General features: G+C 38.9%; 1 protein-coding gene across 13 annotated transcripts in view; it reads left to right on the top strand.

Moving 5' to 3' along the window:
- Positions 1-21,277, top strand: part of LOC120627134 (ankyrin repeat and KH domain-containing protein mask) — a 78,010-nt gene that overhangs the window by 25,889 nt on the left and 30,844 nt on the right. For 10 of the 13 annotated variants that reach the window (XM_039894995.1, XM_039894998.1, XM_039895002.1 and 7 more), the window contains exons 4-15: positions 3,365-3,626; positions 4,921-5,142; positions 6,116-6,372; positions 7,608-7,768; positions 8,917-9,127; positions 9,454-9,667; positions 10,415-10,640; positions 12,250-12,507; positions 12,712-12,959; positions 18,102-18,212; positions 19,287-19,377; positions 20,087-20,146. In XM_039894995.1, coding sequence (XP_039750929.1) covers positions 3,365-3,626; positions 4,921-5,142; positions 6,116-6,372; positions 7,608-7,768; positions 8,917-9,127; positions 9,454-9,667; positions 10,415-10,640; positions 12,250-12,507; positions 12,712-12,959; positions 18,102-18,212; positions 19,287-19,377; positions 20,087-20,146 — 2,321 coding nt within the window. Of the gene's footprint in view, positions 1-3,364; positions 3,627-4,920; positions 5,143-6,115; positions 6,374-7,607; positions 7,769-8,916; positions 9,128-9,453; positions 9,668-10,414; positions 10,641-12,249; positions 12,508-12,711; positions 12,960-18,101; positions 18,213-19,286; positions 19,378-20,086; positions 20,147-21,277 lie in introns of all 13 variants that reach the window. The other 3 variants (XM_039894992.1, XM_039895001.1, XM_039894997.1) reach the window with 2 other exon arrangements.

Raw genomic sequence — 21,277 nt, 5'->3', positions numbered from 1 at the left:
GCTTCTAACAGAAGCATTTCCTAAAATTTAACTTATAAATCCAGTTAGATTTCGCGTTGATCTTCCACGCCCGTGGACTCCAGCATCACGCGGGTTGATGTTTCGTTCACCTTCAAACATCCTCTGCTTTGTCGGCGACAACTATAATAATGAGAAAATATCTTTATAAATAGGCTGTGAAATCGAGCTCTTAGAAGACTCGCTTGTTTCCTCGTCGATTTGTTGCATATTATTTTCTCCGTCCAGTCTTTTTTTCGCAGTATTAGAATTGCATTGATGTCGAATACTAATATTGACTGTAGCTAATTGCTTCATTGTAGGAGTCAATATTAAAATTCCGTAATAATTGCACCAAAACAAATGCAATAGTAGCCTGACATCGCAGCGGCTTGCCAGCGGTAATAGTAGGTTATGCATTAAGTATGGTTATATTGCATTTTACCGACGAGGCGGTATTAGGCGCGTGAACTAAAAGCGAACGCGTTTCATATGACGATTTTCATCACACTTGAAGAAAACAGAGGAAAACACTTAGGGAAAACAGGATAAACTATTAAATACGCTCTCAGGAAATAACTGACCCTTTTGCTGTTTACACTGTATGAAAGTTTCGTAAGTTGCTCTCTAGGTTTTGGTTGATAAACGTTATTCACTCGCGATTCGTGTCTCGATAAATTTTTCACGGCGGACTCTTCTCTTCTCTTTCCAATTTAAACTGAACATTTTAAATTTTATTAATAATAGACTAAAATTCGAAAATATCAACAAATTATTATTGACTTGACGGTTTTTTTTTCGCACACGAAGGTAAACCTTTATGTAACCAGCATCGTTCACTGAATACAGCCTATTTTAAAAATAAAATAAAGAAAATATTTGTGTTTCTATTTGTTCGTTTAAAAAAATAATAATATATATAACCCGGCTAAATTATGATACATCTTCATACATATAACTTGCAGTGTTGTACAAACTAAACTTAAATCGGGTCAACATAAATAAAGCACAAGTAAGGTCATTTTAAATAAAACGTTTCTAATATCTTGAATTATGAGCCTTATAACAATATACTAAGGTCCACATTACGAGCAAGTGTGATGGAAATACATATATAAAATACACTCTAAATTCAGCAGACGCCAATCATTCAATAATTCATCATTTAAAAATAATATTCTCGATTATTTCACAGTAAATTGGGAATATAATCACTTAACAGTATTAATTACAGGGACTGCGCTCACTGACGGTACGGGGTTGGAAAACGCCAGAAAAACTATTACCAGTTTTTGTTCAGTGAAATAGACGAAGATAAGAGTTCCTATACTTGCGTAACTTTGTTTGTGTCCCGTTTTTCGACCACACATCCAGTTACCGGTTTGCATCAAAGTTGGCGAACGCAATCGATTGATTTGCACTGTTGAGTTGCCAAAGCAAAACTTCTAAAAAAAAGATCCGCGCAGGGCCGGCCCTAAAAGCTAAATCGAACACGAGCGGTCAATCAACCCTATCATGCTGCTATCACCTTATTACGAACAAAACCGCTATTATTAATTTGGATCACAAAATGTGCCGATACGAATTGAAATTGGTTTCCTGTTCATTAGTCCAGGTAGAGAGAGTCCTGTGCGAATCTAGTACTTTTACATAATTAAAAAATGCGTGTAAGATTTTTAAATAAGAAATTACAATAATAACACGTGCACGTAGAAAGCTGCACATTATTTATTTCGCTTGTCATTTACATGTTAATATTAACTTTTGTTCATGTCATGCATATTGATATAATGTTTAAAGAATTATATTAATATGTTTTAATAATGTTCAAGAGTCGTTATGATGGCCTTATGCAACGAAGCGCAGAGGCGTTATGAATTACAAAAATGTAGTGAAAACGCTTATATGCTCACGTTGTTGGTTTGAGTAGGTAGGTATACAAGTTGAATATGAGGGCATTTTCTCTTTGACGTCTATTGAAGCTAATCGCATATTTGTGAATGCGCTGCATACATTCGTCTGCTTCAATAGTGCTGCGAACTACGTAATTACTTTAAGAACAATTTAATACAACACCGCGTAAGTGATTTTGTAAAATAGATACTAATCTCAAATAGGTGCAGAATGTCTTTGAATGGTCCCGTTATCCCGTAAAGTACAAAGTGAACTAAGTAGTAGCGAGTCAGGCTTGTGCACCCAGAGTACCTTTTTTTGGTAAAATTTCATCAGAACTCTGCCATTATGCGTCATAAAGAAATGAAACCTATTCTAGAATGTGCAAATGAAGGCCTTTGAAGTGACCCAGCTGACCCAGTGACCCCACTTTTAAATTTCGGTTTCTTTTAAAATAAAAACATTTCAATTATTACATTCAATATATTTACATTTGCAACAGTATTCAAAACAAATGTAATTCTAAAAGCTACAGTGTCTGTCACTTGCACGTTAAGACAGCGCTATAGGTAAGGGCTGTTTTATTTTCGTCGATACCATTTTGATACATAACTATAATAAAAAGTTATTAATAGTACAAACTTTAAAAATGGCTTTACCTTTTAACTCGTTTTGCACTTTGCGTCGACCACGGGAAAGAAAGTTTTGTTATAAAATATGACATCCTAGAAAACTTGCGATAGAATTGGAATATTTATCATCGAACAAAGAGAGCATTCAGATTCTGGGAACGGTTTTGTAAACATTTCGGATGTCGTTTAGCATAACAAACCTCGACCATTTACGGAAGGGACGACACTGGCGTAAAAAATGTGTTTTAATTTTGTTGCATAATATGTCATTTCAAGGCAATACTTTGACCAACGTCCGCCTTTTTCGATATCAATGTCATACTAAATTGCAAAATACTTTTAATATACTGTACGCGACGATAGATTTAATCTGTATTCGAACTTCTAAATAAGTATATGAAGAAAATTGACGGACATCATGATTACTATATGAGATTGGAGTTTCAAGAGAGATCACGATGAAGTAACCAATTCTCGTGTTGATTCATTTGAGGCCCAGCGCTAACGATTCGTGTCGCTTTGATTATATCTTATCATCCATATAACTAATCAAAATAACGTCGGATTGTAGGTTTCGCTCGGTAAGAAATGAATCTCTTCTAGCGATAGTCATGTGCGGAAAGTTGATGTTTATCATGATGACACTCCGAGATTGAGTCGCAGAAGCGCAAGCTAGTCTCTCGAATCGATCTCGATAGAGTCCCATGGATTCTCGATGTCGGTCCGATTGAGGCGTAGCGCTGACTATGATTTGTTAAGCTTTGATCTTATCTGATGAAGTATGCAATATATCCAAAATGTGGGACGCCAGTGCTGTTTATTGAAAAATGTATCGGTTTCAGCACGCAATGCGGTTCAACTGCAACGGGCACGACACCTACAGTGGCTTCTTCTGTGGGAGCCGACGGAGCGCCTTCCCTCGCAGAGGCGTGTTCAGACGGCGATGTTGGCACAGTACGGAAACTCCTCACGGAAGGCCGCTCGGTTCACGAGACGACGGAGGAAGGCGAATCCTTGTTGTCGCTCGCGTGCTCTGCAGGGTACTACGAACTCGCGCAGGTGCTGCTGGCGATGCATGCAAGCGTTGAAGACCGCGGCATCAAGGTGAGATTTACTCTTTACTATTAACAGGAATCTCTTCCGGAGATTTGTTGAAGAACCGATGGACGTTGGGGATTTCAAGTGCTTGAATGGCGACCCCGCACCGGTAATCGCAGCTTAGATCAGCCCACAACGAGGTGGACAGACGCAGGCGGGTCGCTGGTAGCGGCCCGGGACCGTGGAACTGCCTACAAAAAACCTATGTCCAGCAGTGGATGTCAAACGACGAAGGTAGTTAGGACTTCGGCTTCACTTTCACGCACTTCTCACTTTTCTGTTATATACGTTTTGAGCAATTACATATCTCGTACTGAAGAAAAAGGAACTTTTAAGGAAAACATCGTAGACATACATGCCCGAGAGTTTTCCATAACGTTCTTAAAGGCATGTGAAGTCTACCAATCCACACTTGGCCAGCAGCCTATACCTTTCACGTTATGGGAGGAGACCCGTGTCCTGTAATGGGCCTAAATTATAACTTGGATGTCATTTCTTTTGTAAACAAATCTGTAAAATTAACCTAATTGATTGGCCTAAAAGTAATGTACAAATTTTTTGACTTTTCAATCTAGTTGAGATTAGTAATTGATATTGAACAGAATTGACACCATTACCTACCTCATTGCTAGTAGGATATGCTCAATTTCAAAGAAGCGTACAGATCTTCAATGGTGCACTCAGCGCAAGGTTTCAGTTATAGGGTTCTGAAGTGATTATTTTATTTCGTTCCTTGTGTATCAAGATTTCCGTAACTTACCTTCTGCTCTTTTTATGAGCAGAAGTCAAACCTGAACTGCCAGGTATTAAGATAGTGCCCCTCCATTCCCAAATTTTGCACAACTTTAGCCTTGACAATTTAGCTTTGTTTGAAGATTTGTGAGAATCAAACGTATTGCATTTAAACATAATTATCTTCTTTTTTGTATTGTTTTGCATATATCTAGAAGCTAAACTAAACTAGCAGGTTTTAAAATAGTGCTTATCCTTTTAATAGGTGCTATTACTGGACTTAAAAATTTTATTTAGTGTGAGAATATTATGATATTATTCCGTTTGTAGGCGCGCTTATCCTTAATCAATCAAGCATCAAGTCATTTATTACAAAAAAATGGATACATAAGATCTACTATTGAAGTGCAATTTTACAAACATTTGTAAATAAAAATTACAAAATACAATCAATACAATAATTCCGTCTTTCTTTTTTGAATAATTTAATAGCAAGGTTATTGAATCATTAAATATCAATTATTTTGTATGTTTTTGGATAAATAAATTAACCTTTATTTATGTGTAGGGCGACTGCACTCCTCTGATGGAAGCAGCGAGTGCGGGGCACGTTGACATCGTGCGGCTACTCGTTGCGCACGGGGCGGACGTCAATGCGGTGTCGGGCTCGGGCAACACGCCGCTCATGTACGCGTGCGCGGGCGGCCACGAAGAGTGCGTGCGCGCACTACTCGAGAACGGCGCCAACGTCGAGGACCATAATGAGAACGGACACACGCCGCTTATGGAGGTTAGTGTTTGTAGTTCATAGTGTTTATTCGGTTGACAAGCGGCATAGGTACGTATGCGCGAAATGGAGAAGGGAATCTTAGAATCTGTCATGATGCCCTTGACAATAACAAAGTAGTTTGAGTAACTCCTGGAGTTAATAACTAATGTAATCTAAAACCTTTAGATGGTAGATTTAGTAGTGTTTTCCATATCTAAATGGGAGAGTGGGGGAAGGAGTACTACAAAGTTCAATGTGCCAAAGTTTTGGTCCATGTATAGGAACAAACGTGTTGTTTAAATTGTGTTCAAAGGGTTGTGAATATGTGGATAATGTTTCCGACGGACGAGGTTGATGTCATGCGATTTTAGTAAACAATTGTAGTCTGGCTAGGATTGAGAGAATAATAAATTAATTAATGTACTCTACGACAATACACATATATTATTACATGACCTTTAAATTTCATGGAAATTTCAGACCCCTATTTTATAGGTTGAATTTACAAATAATCTCTTACTAAGAGTACCAATGCCCGTTTTCACTAAACCGAGGTATTGCCTAAATCGAAGGCCTAATGAATGAGGCGATGTCTAAAGAATAAAAAACGTTTCACTATCTATTGAAAAATGATGTATGCCTAGGAATCTCCTTAGATTAGACGTTTCTTAATTAGTCATTGCCTTGTCCGTCGTTACTGAAAACGGGCATAAGCGTCACATTGTGGAGAAACATTAGTATGTCAAATTTGTATGGAGTTTTATAATGTACGCAACGTGGCCCTCCATCTAAAATATCAAATTACGCTAATGTAGGTGTGAATTTAGTTTGCATTAAGGCAAACAGAACTCTCAGTATGCCAAATGTCACTTCGATCTGTCAAGTGATGCTTCGCTTCGATAGAATCTGATAGTCAATAACTTATCACTTTTATACGTACATATTAGTGTAGATGACTGTGGGATTTGTACAAACAATATAATGGTGTCACCAGGCGGCGTCGGCGGGCCACGTGGGCGTTGCCAAGATCCTCCTCGAGCACGGCGCCGGCATCAACACGCACTCCAACGAGTTCAAGGAGTCTGCGCTGACGCTCGCGTGCTACAAGGGCCACCTGGACATGGTGCGCTTCCTGCTGGCCGCGGGCGCCGACCGCGAGCACAAGACGGACGAGATGCACACGGCGCTCATGGAGGCCAGCATGGACGGCCACGTCGAGGTGGCGCGGCTGCTGCTCGACTCGGGCGCACAGGTATCTATTGTTGCTTGTGCACTGTGACCACGCTCGTTCCACACTAGTGACGTCACGTGACCGTGATTTTGACGACTTCAAGGCCGAGCATGGGCAGGAGACATTTTTCTCTCCGAGTAAAGGACTTCTAAGTCTCTCTCTCTCTCTGTGCACTATCTAAGAGTCAGAGTGGTCGAATTTAAAAAGTTCAAAATGCTCTCGTGAATTTCGGAAACGCTGCTTTACTTCTTCGGATATCCTCATTGACTGTGTAGGGGTAACCTTTGCGTTGCTCTTTTCATAACCCGCTGAGCGACTCTCAGCTTTCTCATGAGATCCATAGTAGTATGTTTCGGAGCGATCAGCATTACACACTGTTCGAGTGCTCGTGTCTTCGAATACACATATGCGACTAACCCTGCTTGTTGTTCGTATCTGAGTGTCTGATTTGACCACGTTGAGATACTCCGAGCGTAGCTCCTTTCATTACCCGCTGAGCGACTTTGTGTTCTATTGAGAACCCTCAATAGAACACAAAGTCGCTCCCCATTGTTATTCAAATATGTTTCGAAGCAAATTAGTCGTCTCAAGCAACACGCACTGTTAAAGATTGACCACGTAGGGATACTCCGGGCGCAGCTGTTTTCATTACCCGCGACTGGGCATTCTTATGAGAGCCAAATATGTTTCAGAGCGATTAGCAGTACACATTGTTTTATAGCTTGTGTCTTCAGATACTCATACGGAATTAACCGTGCTTCTACGTTTCTGCACGTGTTTGATATGATCACTTAGGGACACTCCAAGCATAGCTCTTTTCATTACCTGCTGAGCTACAGGCAAGGGAATATGTTTTGGAGCCTTCAGTCGTCCACGGTAATAATGTAATAAATAGGCACTGTTCCCGAGCTTATGTCTTTAGATACTCAAATGCCATCTCTGCTTCTTCTACGTTTTCGATCGTGTCTGATATGATCAATTAGGGTTTGCGCTCAGTTCCAGGTCTTATGTCTTTAGATACTCAAATGCCATTAACCCTGCGGCCTCTAGGTTTCTGCTTGGTATGATATGATCACTTAGGGTTCATGCACTGATCCAAGGCTTATGTCTTCAGATACTCATATGCCATTTACTCTGCTTCTTCTACGTTCTATGCCATTAACTTAGCTTCTTCTACGTCTGATATGATCACTTAGGGTTCGCGCACAGTTCCAGGGCCTATGTCTTCAGATACTCATATGCCATTGTAAATATCGGTGCAGGTGAACATGCCGACGGACAGCTTCGAGTCGCCGCTGACGCTGGCGGCGTGCGGCGGCCACGTGGAGCTGGCCATGCTGCTGCTGGAGCGCGGCGCCAACATCGAGGAGGTCAACGACGAGGGCTACACGCCGCTCATGGAGGCCGCCAGGGAAGGTGAGCACTCGCTGGGGTGGGGATGTAACGCACTGAAAGAGAAATTAGTGCGAAAAAGCGTTATGTGATTAGCGTTATATGGCGCGCTGACACAGATTTAAACAAGCATTATTTTATATTTTTCTTCTGACACTTGTCATTTTATTGTTGATATGAATGGAAAAGTTATTCAATTTGTCTATGGTCATAAGTTGTTCAAACAAAAGTAAACTCTAATGTGGTTTATAATCGTCTGGATGGCAGAGGCCACGGGTGGCCTCCTGCCGGTGAGCGCGTTTGGTACTACATTTGTAGGCGACGCCGCCGGTTGGCTCCTGCTGGTATGGTACTCAGATGACTGATAAATAATATACATAAATACTTATAATGTACATTTAAGCGCCCAGATATTGAAAAACATTAATGTTCATCACACAAACACTTTCCAGCTGTGGGAATCGAACCCACGGCCTTGGACTCAGAAAGTAGGGTCGCTACCCACTGCGCAAATCAGCCGTCAAAGACTGGTTAGAATAAAGAAATAAGTCATTAAAAGATAAACGGGCTAGAGAAAGCTGCAGCTTTTGACGTAATAGTCGTAATGGGGAAATAATTCACGAGCGAGAGCAACCGGATAGATCGTAACGCACTGGTTAGAATTTGGAAATAACTCACTAAAAGAGTAACGAGTGATAGAAAGTGGCACCTTATTTACTAAGCAGCTTCTTAACGAACTGATTGAAATACAGAAATATCTTACTTTACCTTCTTAAAAAGAAACCAGTGAGCTCTTAACGAGTTGGTTGGAATGGGAATAGAGAAACGAACGAGAAAAAGCGGCATTTCATTTGCTAAGCCGCTCTTAACGTACCGTTTGTAATTGGGAAATAACTCGCTAAAAGAGAAATGAGCTAGAAAGCAGTACCTCATTGGCCAAGCAGCTCTTAATTCACCGGTTAAAATGGGTAAATAAACCACTAAAAGAGAAATGAACGAGTGAAAGCAGCCACTCATTAGCTGTGCAATGCGTAGTCAATGGCAACATAGCGGCCTACGAATTTGTATGGATAACATATTTTATGCCTAAATAGATACTGTAGCGGGCCGATAAAGGATTGTTTTACTTACGATGCCTTAGTATTTTTTTTGACTGTGATGTCATGTTCTAGGTCACGAGGAAATGGTAGCGTTATTACTGGGCCAAGGAGCGTCGATTAACGCGCAAACCGACGAAACGCAAGAGACAGCGCTAACGCTGGCCTGCTGTGGCGGTTTCCTCGAAGTGGCGGATTTCCTTATCAAGGCTGGTGCGGATGCGGAGCTCGGCGCCTCAACCCCTCTGATGGAAGCCTCGCAGGAAGGACACCTCGAGCTGGTCCGGTTAGTTTCATACACTTCACACTATGCACTTCGTGTACCTACCTACACAGCATTATCTTAGTTCAATTCTTTAAAAAAAGCTGTTTCTGTTCAGCTGTTTCAGTTCCAAGTACAGTGTTTTTTAAATTTCGTGGAAACCGTTTGTTTTCCTGAGATAAAAAAGTCGTCCTTGTTATTATTTATCCTTTCAACTAACTATGCTAAAAAGCAAGTTGATTGGTTGCTTAGTTAAAGAGATATTGAATATTGCAGGTATTCATTTTTGCGGTCGAATTCGTTATCATTTTTATGGTAGATATATATATGGATATCGGTGGTATTTGCAGATACTTGCTGCAAGCGGGTGCGGACGTGCACGCGCAGACGCAAACGGGTGACACCGCACTGACGTACGCGTGCGAAAACGGGCACACGGACGTGGCGGACGTGCTCCTGCGGGCGGGCGCCGTGCTTGAGCACGAGAGCGAGGGCGGGCGCACGCCGCTCATGAAGGCGTGCCGGGCGGGGCACCTGTGCACCGTGCAGTTCCTAGTTGGCAAGGTCAGTGCATAGCGCGCGACTATAAATAAAGTAGAACTTGGTAAGAGCTTGAATAAAATACGCAGAAGCGTATTTCTGCTTTGTGACGCATTTGCGTACGCAAAAACGATCGCACAGTCGCTGCGTGCGTGATCCTTCGAGTTTAGAACGTTAAACAATAAACTGTTTGGTAAATACATTTTATATTTCGATATGCCCTTAAGGTCGGCATAGACTAGGGAAACATCGTGACGAAACGTGCAAGCACAGCCTAAACCTTTCTCATTCTGGGGGGAGATCGACGCCCTGTGGTGGGCCGGTAATGGGTGGTGGCCGATGATGATCATGTTGCATTTTGATACCAACAAATAAGTGGGTTTAATATAACTGCCATGCCCACAGGTAGCCCACTACTATCTTAGAGTTATACTGCATCATCACTTATCACCGAGTCAGATTATAGTCAAGAGCTAACTACTAGTCATCATCATCAACATCATCTCAACCACAGGACGTCCACTGCATATCACACGCTACAAATCGTCGCTGCTAATCACTTCAGAAAATATGCCGGTTGTGGCGTGTCGTGGTTTTGGCCCGTGGCCCGTGTGCGACACGGAACGACACTAAAACGAGTGACATTAGGCCCATTTTACTTGGACGGTATAGAGTTTCTTAATGTGAAAACGACTCCTTGACGGCTATCGAGCATATCTTTTACTGAGGCTATTGTAGTGGAATAAAAATAAAACAGTGATACGTGCGCAGGGTGCCGACGTGAACCGCATGACGGCGAACGGCGACCACACGCCGCTTTCGCTGGCGTGCGCGGGCGGGCACGCGGACGTGGTGAAGTTCCTGCTGGCGTGCGACGCGGATCCGTTCCGCAAGCTGAAGGATAACTCCAGCACGCTCATCGAGGCCGCCAAGGGGGGCCACACCGCCGTGGTGCAACTACTCCTGGACTACCCGCACTCCGTCATGTTGCCCAGAGGTACGACTTTACAGCTCTTCATCAACCTCGTACCTCTAAACGAGCAATTTGTGTACCTATTTATATATACTTAATCTTAATTCCGAAAACTTCTCTAACGATTATGCATATATATGATCGATCATTGATGATTAATCGATCTAACTGGGTTTAATTTTTATAACAAAATGTAGTTTTATTCGTCTTTTTAGGCTATGAAAAACTGCTAATAGAATATGTAAATATAATAGCTCCGGTGGGAATTCGGGCGGTCCCGAAACGACAAGAACCGGATTCTAGTCCTGATGATTATTATTTTTCCGTTTTTTTTTGTTGTCAATAAAACAGAAGAACCCATCGAGTACAGATAGTAATTTTATCCCTCGTTTCTTTGCTCGGTTTTTTTCCCACAAAAAAATGGTCATCCAGGTACTTGCCAATTCATACGAGAAATGCATCCATATTCGCTTGCACTAGTTTTGAATAGCTTAGCTACACTACGCGAGAATAATCAATCAATTCAGTATATCCTATCCTAAAGGTTATTTTTACATCTTTATCTTACTACAATGTGTGACTACTGAAGAAAGTTTCCAAATGATCGGTTAAGTTGATCGTGAAAGCGTAACAAGGTATAAACTTACATTTGCAGTCTTAATTGCAGTTAGAAAAAGTTAGGATTTACACTAAAACGGTCGAAACTAAAAATCCATATAAATTTGCCATATAGGTCAAACTTTATCTATTTTTAATCTAAATATACTTTTAAAAAACGTACTTTTCAATAAATATAATTTACACAAATGTTTTCTGAATCTTCTTGACAAACTTCAATACATTATGTGTATTTAGATAGGCATTACAGATACATAATTATTTTCTAAATTACCTAATACGACAGAGTATACTTACCATCACATACCATTTATATAGCAAGCGATCCCATCAAGACCCAGCCTCACTGTTCTCCACACATATGGCAAGCCGCCATATATTATTAAAGGAAATTGTATACAATTTTACAATAAATTACCGGTTGATATCTTGGGGATGTCACTAAAGAAGTTCAAAGTTTGTACTAAGCGAACGCATATAGAAAAGTCCTATTATAGTATAAAGGATTACGTAAACGATAAAAAAGCTTGGGTGTAAACAATTGCTCTAACCAGGTTGCTTCTTAAATATTTTCTAATGACAATGTGAGATGGTGATAACAAAAAGAACACCCGGCTAAGTTTCTTGTGGGCTTCTTCTTAGACCAGGGCGCGATCGGAACCCTCGTAGCTTTAGTTTTAAGTTTACGATTGTAGTTATCGCCATCACTACTCGCAGTGAGTACACATTTTGTATATAATAACGCATCAAAAGTGCCATCTATGTGCCTATTTGAATAAAGAATTATTTGAATTTGACTTGACTATATTGGTGACGCCAACGTGATCCTACTAGTAAAAGATGGATATATATAGGGATAAAATTATCGACTTGTGTTTAACTGTTTCACAATTGCCTTACTCTTGTGGCTTACCGGTGAGCATCGAGCCAGTACCGCTGAGATAACATTATATTATTGCACTGTTGGATATTGTCACCACAGTTGTCTTCATTGGTTGTCATTCATTCCTATAAGGTAACACTGGCTCGGAGGAGAGCGGAGGTCTGAGCTCGGCACAGGCGGCGGCGTTGGGGCTGAGCCACGCGCCGGCGCCAGGTGCACCCACCCAGCGGGCGCTGCTGCCCGCACTCGCGCCGCACCCGCACGTGCATGCGCACCCGCACCCCCACGTGCACGCGCACGCGCCGCCGCACGTGCCGCCCGCGCAGCCGACGACGCCGCTCGCCGCGCCCGCCGAGATGCCGCCCAACTTCGCCAAAGTCTATTTGGATGGTGAGTAAATAAGTATATAAGTATGTTCGTAGTTATAGGAATATAAGTTAATTATTAACGAGATGGTTTGCTGCACATAATTACCAATAATTACAAATGGGTAGATTATCGCAGTTAATGGTATTTTAAAATTTCATTAATTTGATATTTTTCTCCCAAATGTAAGTAAAATCACTAAAATAAAAATTATAAAACCTTCAATAGGTCGGAAGAAACAGGGCGCTAACGGTACCGCGCAACCCGCCCCTACCGTGAACCCCGCAGCGGCGCCCCCCGGGCTGGGCAGTGTGGGCACGGCGGGGCCCACGGTGAGTGCGCCCGTGGCCCTGGGTGCGCCCAACGCTGCGGTCGGACTCGCGGGCAACAAGCACAAGTGCGGCCGCAAACAGCGCCCCGCAGTGCCACATTCCGACCACCACCTGCCGCCGCCGCCCGACATCCTTGACGACCATGTATGTATCAGTTTAAATGAATAAATACTCTTCTAATTAATGTCATATGTGTTAGGGCGATTTTTCATTGGACGACAAGGGACTGAACCTGATAATTTAACTTGGATATACTACCTACATATTTTGTATGTAATCTATATAACTATTTGAATTAAGGAATATTTGACTTTGAATGCTTTCAAGGCAAGAGTGATTAGCAGCGCTGGAAATAGGTAGTGTTATTTTGTGGATTAATAATAATAAGCCATTAACTTAAAGAACAGTTGAAATGTATATATTGGATATATGCAATGGAATCATTAAAATTGTAATGCTATTGTACACTTATTTATATTAATGTACTGAAAACGTTAACAGTTAAACTGTGAATGAGTTTGTACGCCTGTTTAGAGTTCATAAAACATATTTGATACAGTTGGGCGCATCATCAAATAGACATTATTATTATTATATTTTAAGCCTCACACCTCATACCTTATTGCCGTCTGACTATAATATTTGCGATCGTTGACAACAAATAACACTGTATTCCGATCACTGGACATATTCTAGTTCCTAGAAAGGAACCAGTTTATTCAAACTCGATTACACGATGCTCAGTGAGGAAAAGGAGCATGCAATGCATTTTTCACCTTCTTGATAAACCCGTATGACAAGTCATATGTATTGAGTTTTTAGGTTTGATATTTGTAACGTACGTCAGGATACGGTTTTAGGCTCATTTATACGAACAATTCTAAACTTTAAAAAATATCTAAACTTTTATAATAACTTTTCTTTAAAAATTAGGTTTAAGTAATCAGAAGTTTCCCTCTTCCAGGAATAAGTCAATTTTGCTAGTAGCTTCTATTAACTAAAAACATACAATTCTGTAAATTAATAGTAAAGCTGCTGAAGCAGAACAGTTATCAGTATGATAAAATATGTGTCACGTCTCACAGGTCAAAAAAAGCGCGATTCTACATTAAATGTGTTGGAACATAAACTTTTTCTTTCATCATTAATATAATGTTTAGAAAGAGCAAATGACGTTGGAATCGGATGCGTTACTGATTCTTCTACGGACCGAAAAAGCGGTGTTCGCTACCTCACTGAACTGACGGATCTAAATATTACCTTGATTATCATTTAAATTACAGTAATCTGGCCTTTAGATACCAATAAACAGATGCCATATAGTTAAGAAAAAAAAAAGTTATCTGAATGAGTTTTTGTTTAGGTTGTTGTATTGATTTTTGGTATAATGTTCATATAATGGCTGCTTTTTCCCTTGTGGTAAATAAAGCACTTCAAAAATAATCATTGGAGTAAAGCTAATTCGACCAACAGTATTAAGCTTTGTTATTTTACCTCTATGTTGCTCTAGTACATTTTTGTAGAAAACTCAAAAGAGCTAGAACCTAGAAAGGATCTTCTACGTCCAAATCTGTTTCTGCGTGGAACAGATTTGCGGGTACCGTATAACTTTTAAGTTAGCGCGCTTCCTCTTTCTTTTATTACATTATCCCCAATTGATTTGCACCTTCGCAGCCATAGGCACTTTTAACTTGCCCACTGACGCAACCATTTTCGCTACCGATCAGCATCTGCCAGAAAAGTTACAGAACAAGAGTGCCGGACATGCCTTTCAAAGCTTTCTACATTCTGAATTCTATGTCAAGATAGAAAAATGATTGTAATTGTTGATGTTGGAAAAGAGCAACTACTGAGTTTCTTGTCGGTTCTTGTCGGTAGAATCTGCTTGTTTAAAAAATTAGGCCTATTGGAAATAAATTAATTTTCAATTCGAATATACTATTAATTTAAATTCCTCGGTCGGGTCGAAAAAGTGTGGTCGAATAAGCTTTAAATAAATGAATAGGACAAAGCTCACTACTAATAGAAGAAAACTCGGAAAGGTATGACTACTACGCCGGGTTCTTATGACTATCGGCGGAAATTAATAATCAATCTAATCCGAAATGTTCAGATGGCAGGTTGAATTTAGTAATGTTATCCTACTCTTCCCTATAGACGAGGTTAGCACTACGACTAATTATTAACTTCGGGCATACATGATTTTAAGAAAACACTTTGATAGTGCGATGCAAAATACAAGTGACGCCATCTATCGCAAGCGACATAAAACTAACGTGAATTGAATTACTATACTGACTAAATATTCTGAATACAACTTATACAAGCTTTATCAGTTTTGTTACACCCAAAAATCAGAGATACCTTCGTTTCGGGCATGGGTGCTGAATAAGCATTCTCCTTTGGTCTATTTTACTTATGAAGAAATCGATAACCTTGGACTAGTTAAGAGGCACAAGTGTGATTGCAGTCAAGCGCTAATTTTCTAATATATAAAGATACTATTCTTTCTACTAATAATATTTAATATTTAAAAATACATATAAGTCACATATTCTTCATGAGCATCGAAAAGCAGCTTTTTCAAATCAATAAAATTGCAATAGGTTATTAAAGGTCGCTTGTAGGGATTCCCACACTCTACGGTCTTGTGTTTCTTGTATACCCTGCGGCTCCGTACGACTAGCTCGATGTCGTCCGTGGATCTCAAGAGACCTATTTATATATAGACCAAGAGACCTATGTCCAGCTACGGATGTCCGTCGGTTGTGCTGATGAACTGTTATAGTGACATTTGGCATTATATCGCTTGCTTAGTTCGATTTGATTGCACAATCGCTCGCATGTTGTATGGATTCGCTCTTCATTGCATTATAGCAGAAAGTCCTCGATGTAGCCTGAGAGATGGTGGAATATTTTGTAAAGGCACTTAACGTGGGTTACTCGACTTAGTTGCGAAAGCGCAAATATGTCTATTGTGCTGGTTAAGCAACGATAGACATAAGTTTCAAGTTAGCCTGCGCCTTTCCTGCTTACGCTGAAACACCGGCTAAGCAATTCCATAACCTGTCCCGGTCGTTATTACATCTGATAATAATGGTCGTCAGCTCAATCTGAGTTCGTTTAATGAGCACGCCGACCCTCTGGATCCCTATGGTGATATGAGATAGTAAGTACGCAGTATGAGCAGTAAAACTTATGAGCAGTAAAAATGTAGGAGCAGTAAAACTTCTAATTAGATTAGTTGATTACTAGACACAGTTAATATCAACCGTATTTAAAAAAAAAAACTCAAAATTTCCCACCACCTCTTCAGCTATATCTGCAGCACTAATTGGGCAAAACCTTTAGCTGCGTAGACGAATCATTCACAGTGCAACATTGATGACCCTTTTGCAACATCAAAATCTTATAAAATCTGTATAATATTCATGCTTTTTATATAACAATTAATATAACTTTGTATTATCATCATGTGGGCGATGGTTCATTTTTATGCTCATATTTTCTTCTAAAATTTATATTGTATTTTTGCAGTTCTTCACACACCTATTTAATGAATATTAAGATCAATTTACTATACTTTTATGTTTACTGTATAAGACGTTCCGGCAATGTGTTACCCAAATAGAGGCAATTGGCGTTACGGTCACAGTTCTACCCGCGGGGATACGTTGGTTCCAACTAGCGCGTCGGCGGTGCGGTCTACTTGCCCAGGCAATGGCCCATGTAGTTTTGATACTACTAATGCGTTCCGTACCTCTGCAGTTAGTTTTGGATACAAAACATTTATCATAACGTAACCGCGGAGTAATAGAGAAAATATACATATACAAATCAATTCACATTTATGTAACAACAAAGTAGAATGAGCTGATCGGTCTATCTTCTCAACATTAATGAAAGATATATCAATGGAAAGCTTCATTTAATTCTATGATATCTTGGGGTTCATATATTAGTATTAAAAGAAAATGTGATAGTTTTTTTTATCATAATCACTGGTTACTAGGGTTAATAAACGAAACACTTTCCAAGTTACATTGTTCGTTCAATCTCGGTTTAAGCGACCGAATCCCATTATTATAATGTGAAACATAGGTGCATAGATAATATTGAAGCCTCCATTATGTTGATTTGTAGAAAATATGTGTGATTATCAAAAACTTTTTTATTTCACGCATTAACGCGGACCTTTAGACCGTTTCTTGCCAAACGCTCAATTGAAATCCTTGTACTACCGTTCCTACCGTTCTGTTTGGGTAACGCTATAGCTGCGCAGTTTTTAGGGTATCCTTAACGAAAAAGTCGCTCGTATCACTGATATATATAATCTGTCTAAAATCTGATTGGTCTACTCCCTCACATCTCCACTTAGTTAAGATCATTATTCGTTGTAACGTCATATTGACTTAAATGTAAATGAAGCCCAATTATACCTAGATATGTGATTGCCACGTAATTTTATGACAATACCCTGATTGATATTAAAATATGGGATGAAAAAATCTATGTATCTGACCTAAGATTTCAGTGTTTTGTGCGGTGTAGTGCATAATGTTCGACCAGGGTAGCAGGTAGATGATATACATAAAAAAAAACATAACTGTGTGTTGGAAAAGTAAAATTTTCCAACACACAGTTATAATTGATTACCTTTAGGGTAGTCGGTGCTTTGGCACATAATTACTATGTAAAGTGCACGGTTTCTATATAAGACAACTTTTGCTTATCTTGAACCTATTAGCATACACTGCTGGGCTAACGCCTCCACTCTCATAGGAGGATGGGCTTAGTGCTAACCATTTCTCACGATGTCGCTGGGAGTTAATAAATATTATCACTTTTTTTGGGTAAGTAACCGGTACTGAGAAACTTAACCTGCCCTCAGAGGCACGCAAACAAATTAATTTTGGGCTGGTATCGAGAAATCCTTGACTGTAAAATCTATGTTGATATGGAAACAAAAGTTTTGTAAAAGTAAGTAATTCTTGCCTTGTAGTTCAGGTCTAAATCAAATGGCACTTAAACACGCGTAAAAGCACTGCCTAGCCCTAAAGTATTATTTAAATGATGATGAAATCTGATGCCAGTTTTCTTTGATGTGTACCCTGGTCGAACATTTGGTGCACACGGCTGGTTTAAGAAAGCTTCTCCGATCCATCAAAAAATGAAGAATGGTTTTTCGATGCTCTAACTTAACATTGAAATTAACTATCGCCCTATGTAACTCTTGTTAGCTTAATTTTAAAATCTATCATTTTGTGCTTGCTTCCCACGGTGTAGATGTGCCACCACAACGTGGTGCACAAGCATAAGCTATCCCTCCCGCCCGGCTTTACTTGGAAGGATGTTAACAAGAAATTTAAAAATAAAAAAGTCGAAAAAAAATTCAATGTGAGTGGACACATTTCTCAGATGTCATGTTAATTAGTGTTGTGGCAATTTTTTTGTTTTTTTTTTTTTTTTTTCATTACTACCTTTGTTGTTATATTGTTGCTTATTCGGCTGTACACAAATCGCTCAACTGATCAGTGACAGGTATAAAATTATTCTTAACGGACAGTTAAAATTTGTATCAATTAGTAATCTATAAATACGTGTATATGCTAATAATACCATAATACTAGTGCGTACTTCCTGCACTATGTCATAAGCGATCATACTACAACTCTTTTCGACTTCAGCAGTGGCGTAGCTACGATTGGGCAAGGATGCCCTCGGCCAAGGCCCTTGAAGAGGCATCGTGCCAGATCCCTTTTTAAGTGACTCAAGGCCGAACTTCAGTGGTCCTATTACAAGTCATTAGTGAAGCAAATATTTTTTAAAAGATGGGATCACGCAGATTGTAATTGTCAGTGGGCTTATTCTTTAGACCAGGATACATAAAACGTTTGAAACCCTCATTGTTTTCGAAAAAAAACAAATTCTTAAATCATAAATACAAACAAAACTAGCAAAATTTACATGTTTAAAATTGATACCCTTTTCACAAAGCTCCCTTGGGTAAAGAGTACATTACACAACTTTTAAAGTGGTCGATTTAGTTTTTTCTAGTTTTATTTTAAACGGAATATGCACCAAATTTTCACCGGGGAAAAACACTGCACTCATATTATTAAGTTTTAGAGATTCGTGTACAACCGAATAGTACCATTATATAGTAGTTTACGCTTAGTGCTGGTGACTTGAGTTACTTACTTTATTTAATAAAAAGATAGAATTTAATAAAGAGCATGCTTGAATTCATATATTTTATCATACTAACATTTAGTCCATAATATTTAAATACTCATACCATGCTTTAAGTGTCCCTTTTTTTTATCTATAGTGGTGTCATGGATAATAATTCATATTTGTTTTATATACCTATTTATGTTTATGTATATTATGTTTTATTATTGTAGAAATTAGCTTTTCCTTGTATTCGTTTTGTAATTATTGAGTGAATGTTTGAAAATCTCTTCGCAGAGAGTCGACGTGGGTGGACTTCGAAATGAAACACTGCCAGAGACTGAGAGGACTATGCTGACCCCCGACTGCTATATACCTGACCCCTCCGGTAAGAATATTTTCCTCTCTTCCTAAAAGATCTCTTAATGCCATTCAAAAAAGTTTTGACTATAATTAAAATCGTAATAAGCATCTTAGGGCTCAATAAATACATTGCGCAATATACTGTAAAATTCATCACTTTTACAATATTATGTGGTGATAAATTAACTGTTCCCATAATCTTATAAATTTTTGAGATATCTTTTCTCCTCTACCAATTAAAGATGAGTGAAGATGCAAGAGATGAAATGTGTAAATACCGTCTTAATTCCTATGAAGGGTAGGGTTTAAAATAACTACCGTACCACTTAAAGGTTAGCCTGCTTCCATCTTATGTCCATTTTTAATATTCTATCTATCCGTAATCTATAGATTTATTACCTAGCAAAGTTGTTATTGTCAAAAAATTTCTATATTAAAAAAAAAAAAAAAACTACTTTGCTTAGCAACTTTTCAACAGATAACAGATAGATTGAATACAGAAAACTTACGTTAGACTGCATCATGAGAGAGGAATAAAAAAAATAAAAAAAACTGCAGTAGTAAAAAAATCGTTATCTTTTTTAGCGAATTAATTTCCATATATATATTTAGTAAATTGGTTTTTTGTTATTGTTTTTATAAACCATATAAAAGTTAGTACTATACTAAAAGGGTTAGGTTAAAATACAATAGTGTTGAGTAGTATGTGTAAAGCCAAGTACTCTTGCATAAAGGTCCACCGACGCTCGCCACGTCGGCCCTCCACGCCCTCGACCTACAGTTCTGCGCGCAAGGCAAGTCGCCATACATAATATGTGTACATTATGCTAACTGTTTCATTGCCCATCTCCAATACTGGTGTGTCATGTCTAATTTGTGGTTACTGCTGCAACATAACCTATTACCCTAATCCTTTTAATTTTGTAACCTGTCTTGTCATTAATTTGACATGAGCGCTATTGCGGCTATACAAATATCTCTATAACTAATTTTACAGAAGCGTAATTGTTATACATATATATATGTAAGCGTAAGTTGCATTTTTTATGATAGATGTGAAACTTGAAAAAAAAAAACAGAAAAGAGGGTCTAATCTAAAACTGAACGCTCCGCCAATTTGTTGACAATCTTAAGTAAAGTATATCTATAGTAAAAAGTAGGACTGTCCAATGTCAATGTCCAGTGCTCTGAGAGTTGATAAAGCTGTGGGAGAAGATCCCCATTTTTACCCTTTCTCCGAGGAGATAAGCGAGAGAGATGCTAGCCGTGCAGGTTGTATTTTACAACAGTAAACAGTTTGTACATATGTTTTTTTGCTGTCGGGGATTTTTGGTTTGAGGGTTACTTCCTCCAAAAAAGGGGCCGTTTCAATGTACATATGCAGTAGCATATGTACATTGAAACAATCACTTTTAGTGTGTAGCAATAAGTATATCTTCTTGTACATTGAACAAATAATTTCCAATAAAGCGGCGGTTAGTTTTAGACTAGACGGCCTTTACTATTTAAAGTGCTGTCAAATTGATTTTAAAGGAGATTTAAATACAATAAAATTTGCAACATTCTTTAATACAATATATCGTGTGTATAAAAATGTAGGGAAACAAATTGCTTATGTTTTCGTTCTATGTATTGCTTATATTGTTATACTCACTGTGGTCAAATAACTTGAAAACGTCTTTTTTAACGTAAATATTGTGCTTGGTTTAATGCTTTTGATGATTTAATGAAAACTTGCTTATTAGGTAGGCAAAACTGGTAGAAATTCATTGAATAAATAAAAAAGACCGTTACCATTTGTAACAACCGTTTTAATATCTGCAAATGTATTATGAGTTTAGTTTGCGTTGCATAAAAGTTGATCAATTAAGCCAATATTAATAAACCGACAGCAAACCAAAAACATTGGTGCTGTCGGATTATTA

This window comes from Pararge aegeria, chromosome 10 (genome assembly GCF_905163445.1).
Source record: "Pararge aegeria chromosome 10, ilParAegt1.1, whole genome shotgun sequence".
NCBI classification, from domain to species: Eukaryota; Metazoa; Arthropoda; class Insecta; order Lepidoptera; family Nymphalidae; genus Pararge; species Pararge aegeria.
The sequence above is the reverse complement of the archived record's forward strand: the minus strand, read 5'-3'. Positions and strand labels throughout refer to the sequence as shown.